This window comes from Pistacia vera, unplaced genomic scaffold (assembly GCF_008641045.1).
Source record: "Pistacia vera cultivar Batoury unplaced genomic scaffold, PisVer_v2 Contig38, whole genome shotgun sequence".
In the NCBI taxonomy this organism is placed as follows: domain Eukaryota; kingdom Viridiplantae; phylum Streptophyta; class Magnoliopsida; order Sapindales; family Anacardiaceae; genus Pistacia; species Pistacia vera.
This window is the reverse complement of record NW_022196201.1, coordinates 363,755-369,175: the sequence shown is the minus strand read 5'-3', so window position 1 is coordinate 369,175 and position 5,421 is coordinate 363,755. Positions and strand designations below refer to the sequence as shown.

Sequence of the window (5,421 nt, the reverse complement as noted above, 5' to 3'; positions counted from 1 at the left end):
TGTCTCCCCTCTACGTTTTATTAACGTCAGCTTTGACTGAACCTAATGGTTTTCTTCTTTTCAATGTTTTTAAAACCCAGCTCGTGCTGAAACCCGGTAAGCTTACTGGGTCCAGGTTAACCGGTTTAATTAGTCAAACTATTTGACAAAAACTTCTAAAATTCACCAAATAAATATTTAAAAATTATAGTTAAGTTTTTATAAGTTTAAAATTTAACAAACATATCTCAAATACAAATCGATCGGTGACTAGTTGACAGCGACGACACCTCAAATACAACTCTAATAGTCCCATGAGCCCATTCCCCTTAAAATATACACAAGATCTGGCCGAAATAAGTTCGATTTCAGCCAGATCTCATCGACGCCAGTATCAACATTCTAGGCCAGATCTCATCGATGCCGACATCGACAACCCTCCCCATCACCCAGAAATTACTCCTCTCTTCCTCTCGACCAAACCCACCTCACCCTACCCCTGTTAGCCTCGCCAATCGTGCGTAAAAGCAGGTTGTTGCCGTTGCCAGTTTTGTTCGATTTCGGGTCGATTTACTCACCAGAAATCAACTTCGTCACCACCATTGCATTTACCGGCACTTTCTCTTCAAAAGCCCTAACATCCCGGCCATCAATTGTTCCCCGATCATCCTCCCAAATCCTAGGATTTTGGGTGAATAGGAAAAATATAAACCTAGCCCGTTGAAGCTTCCTGGTCCCGGTTAAACCGGTAGGGTCAGGCCAGGTTTTAAAATATTGCTTCTTTTGATGGACTCAAAAGACTCAAAATCGAGGCTCACCTCCAAACCACTAGGGTTAGGTCTAATTCATTGGCTTTGATGTATTCCCTAATTCCTAATTAGTAAATTCGCATATTGTTCGTGAATAATCCATGTATTATTCGTGAACAACCGTATTTTATCAGCCTAGCCGTATTGTTCACGAATTATATGTCTCAGTAGTATTATTCGCAAATTATTGCCATATCCGAATTTTTGTCGAATTTTTACAAACATATTTTTCACCATTTGTTATGTTGTACCCGTTAAATTCTAGTACCCTTTTTTTGGTCATACCCGTATATTTGAAATGCTATATAGATTTTAACCAAATGGTCCATGAAAAGTACTAAAACTAGGATTGATATTGCCGTATATTTTAAAACGTATTATTGATAATGTGTCATATTAAACCCATATATACCCGTACCATATTTTTCCCATATTTGAATTTTATAGCCGAATTTTTACAAACATATTTTTTGCTATTTACCGTATCATACCCGTAAAATTTTTATATCTTTTTTTGCCGTACCCATATTTACTAACTAGGTTCCCTATTGCAATATGTTGACATAAAGGAGGGTCCTAAGGCATGCTTCATAATCATGGTCTAAGACCAAGGTCATTAGTTGAAGCCTTGGGACATGAACTTTTGGCTCAAGACTCCACACTCACTTTAGATTCTCAAAACCTTAAGCTTTAAGAATTTATCTATTTTTGTAAGGTCTCCTTATCTAAGGTTTTATGTTTTTGCTAGGGGTGAACGGGTCTGGGTACCCATCCAAATCCCATGGAATTAGAATTGGAACTGGAATCGATCGGTTCTTGGGATTTAAAACTGAAACTGGAACCGGAACTGACTGGTTCCTACGAACTAGAACTGGAACTAGAATCGACTTGTTCTGGTTCCTAAATGGCTGGAATTGGAATCTGAAGCATAGGTTCCATTTCTAGATACTTGGAAAAATTACAAATATACCCCTAATATTCACAAAAATTGACAAACATACCATATGAGAATTACAAATACACTCCCAATTATTTATAGAAATTACAAATACACCTTGCAGTTTGTTTATGAAATTACAAAAAGTTTCATCTGTTTGTTAGAAATTACTCACTAAAGCCAAAACAATTGAAAACCTACCCAAATCAGCTATGGTAGTACCTCTGGGACCTAGAAAGTTGTATGGAAACAACCTCCCATGGCCTCGCATCTACATCAACACCAAGCTCAACCAAGAATAGGTACATCTATCGGTTCCCATCATGGATTTGCCCCTCTTGTGAGCCAACGAGGCCCATTGGTCCATGGGTGGTCTTAGCTTGAAGCACCTTCGCCTTCAAGGTCAGATCGAGGGCTTCATCACTAAAGTCCGCAAAGAGCACGAAAAGATTGAAAAATCACAAGACAAATATGCCTCAAATTATTTTTTACTAATAACAAGAAAAGGGATGGTTTAGTTTCGTCTCCTCCCGCTCTAGTGGCAGTAAAGAAGAGGAGATTCTCATATTTGAGTGATGAAAAGGAAGAAAAAGAAGTGCACCAAGTTGTAGAGAAAGAGAAGGGGAGTTATAGGAGGAAATTAATGAAAGATTTTGTTGGAGTGGCGAGGGATGAGGAGTCGGCAGGAGTGAAGATGAGGAATAAGGGAGTTGGGTGCTCGAATCCAAGTTCTGGCCTCTGGGTCCTTTTTCTGGGTCGGTTCCTATTCCTAACACGGGTGGAATTAGTACTGAAATCGCACAGTACCGATTCCACCAAATAGGAACCTAAACCGATCCTGGGCTGGTTTTGGGTAGGAATTGAAACTAGCACTTTGGGTACCGCTGGTTCCAGTTCTACCCTAAATTCATGCTCATCCCTAGTTTTACACCTTAAAAAGGACATAAATTAAATTAGAAGATAATTTATTTGGTACTCTACAACCTCTTCTACAATATAGATTCAATAATACTAACCCCACTCACCCCTTTCACTAACTCCATGTGTAAGTTTATGATTGACTTGATTAGATGGGATCCATTATTTGATAGACAGGACCCATGTAAACTGATGAATTGTAAACTGACACATGGCGTTAATGAGAGAAAGTTAATGAAAAGTGTTAGTGAAAAATATTAGTGAGTGTAGTGTTACTCATATAGATTACTCCGGCCATTCTCATGATAATTTAAATTTTTTATTCAAAGAAACTTATGAAATCTTGTTTAATTATGGTTAATATTTGGTAATTAATTTTTTGTGTTTTCGTAAAACTTTGTTAGAAGCTAGGACCTTTCAACGTATGTGTAGTAAGATCAATGTCCAAAAGAATAATCCAGTTATGCACAATCACATTTGGTATATACTACCCTGGATTCTACCTGCAAGTAAATTATTCCAGTTTACAAACTAAAATTGAAGTCGAATAAAAAATAGTGTGTTCGACACGTAGTACTAATAATTAATGGAGCATCGGAACAGATGCCAAATTGAGTCCTGAGGAAGCTGAGATGAACAAAGAAAATGCAGAACCAGTGACAGACCAATCATGAGATCTGACAATAATGGATATTGGGAGGTAGCTGTACTCTACAATTTATTTCTATATCCCAACAACTTATGAATAGTTCCCTCGGAAATTGCTCCTCACATCTTCATGCATATAGTGGGACTATTTCTATTTGATATATTCTGCCAGCGCCACACTCCATTCCCTCTAGTGTCCATTGCATGTTGATTCTGCCAGTGCACTACTGCTTCATCATCTTTTGTTTTCTTCGATGGTCAAGAGATAGTAATTCAACTATTTCTTATTGCACATCACTAATCGTCTAATCTCTCTCAAATTTACCATTTTAATTTATAATAATTCTACATGAATAATAGATTCCAAATCATTGTTTCATCTTTATCACTTTGTAATACGCCTCTTATAAGAATTACCACAAAGAAAATGAGAGAGAAATTCAAACAGATATATCATTGTCAAGGTAGCTTAGCAAGTCAACTATGATATCGGTTGGAGAAGGCAAAATATTAACAATTAAAAATATGGAAAATCACTGGCAAATATAAACACGAAAATAAATTAAACTCTGCCAAACGCCATTTCATTGCTGGACTACAACCCTTAAAAAAATCCCGAACGAACAACTAACTCTTTCACCGATAAAGATCGATGGTCCAAAAAAAAAAAAAAAAAAAAAAAAAAAAGGATGCAGAATAAGGGTTTGCAAAAAATTTAATCAAAAGACTAAAGGGTTTAAGACAAGGCTACCAGTGATTCAAAGGTATCCAAACTGAACCCTAAACAACACCGTAAGACTGAAGATTTTTAGTTGCTTTTTCTGTGATAGAGCTAAGTATGAACTGGCTTGATTGCTGGTACTGGCACTCCTAGAAAACAAGATGAGTTTATTCTCACACTGTTGTAATTCAAACACTTGCCGCCGCCTCCTCCATTTCCACCCATCGTATTCGCAACACTCCCATTCTCAACAGACGACTCGGCTATTTTAGATTCATATTCACCCCTTGTTTCTTCCGCATCCTTATGTATAATCTCCTTCTCAGCATTGTTATAACAATTATCAACCTTATGGACAAAATCACCAATAGCATTCGAATCTTCAGTCTCTATTTCCAGGGCTGCTGTTTCTTCTTGTTGTTCTTCCGCATTGCAATATTGATCGTCGATTTCATTTTCATTTTCATCGGCAAAGGGATGGGGCAAGACATCGTCATCTAGAGGAACAAGCTGTAATGTGAGATGACCATTGGATCTATAGGCCTTGAAATACTCGTGATGCCTCACCCTCACCATCCTTAGGATCAACCGGCCATCATTGGTGTTGTATCTCTTCAACACAAACGGCATATGCGAAGGTTGGTTCTCTGTACGTGCGAGCAAGGATATTGGTGGAGGGAACTCTTTCTTCTTCATTGACCACCGTTCATCTCTCTTACCACGGAGATAGTTTTGAACACGTGTTCCCGCGTTCTCTTCTTCTCTACTCTCCCCACGCAAATATTCATAATTCTTCAAGTCAAGACAGCTCTCCATACCAATGTAATCACCCATCTGATCAGAAGAAAAAGACGGTGGTAGTGGATGTGACATTAGGTTAGGTTTCAAAATGCTAGAATCGTGATGGTTATGGCTATGGCTATTCTCAGGACAAATGGTTAGAGTTTTATGACCAAGTTCTATATCTGATGATTTTGGGGACTGCATCTGAAAAAGAAAGCTAGAAAGAGAGAATGAATTGTTGCCTTGTTGGGTTTTTAATTAATACTGTATCAATCTAGCTATCTTGAAGTACATGGGGAGAACAGTATGGTACTTTTGGCTGGTTAGAGAGTTTCAGAATTCAGAGTATGTTATCGAGAAGAGCAGTATTGAGAAAAGAGAAAATTGTAGCAGAGACAGCTAATATCTGTGACGTCAAGATTAGGGATTTATGTGGCTTGGAGATATTCGAAATGTCGTTCATAAGCAACTTACCTGTAATAGACAAATATATAGAAATAATTAGATGATATGTCAATTACAAGTTAAAAATATCTTACTGTTACCTACTTCATGAACTAGAATCTAATTATGATATAACAAACAAGCTGTGGGCGTGGCGTTTCTATTAGCTACTTTTTATGCTA

At 37.6% G+C, this 5,421-nt stretch overlaps 1 protein-coding gene across 1 annotated transcript; it reads right to left on the bottom strand.

Annotated features, from left to right (window-relative positions):
* Window positions 1-3,988: 3,988 nt before the first annotated feature.
* Window positions 3,989-4,933, bottom strand: LOC116140796. Its single transcript, XM_031426373.1, has one exon. It carries the CDS (start codon window positions 4,883-4,885, stop codon window positions 4,124-4,126), a length of 762 nt encoding a protein of 253 aa, XP_031282233.1. The 5' UTR covers window positions 4,886-4,933; the 3' UTR covers window positions 3,989-4,123.
* Window positions 4,934-5,421: the final 488 nt, after the last annotated feature.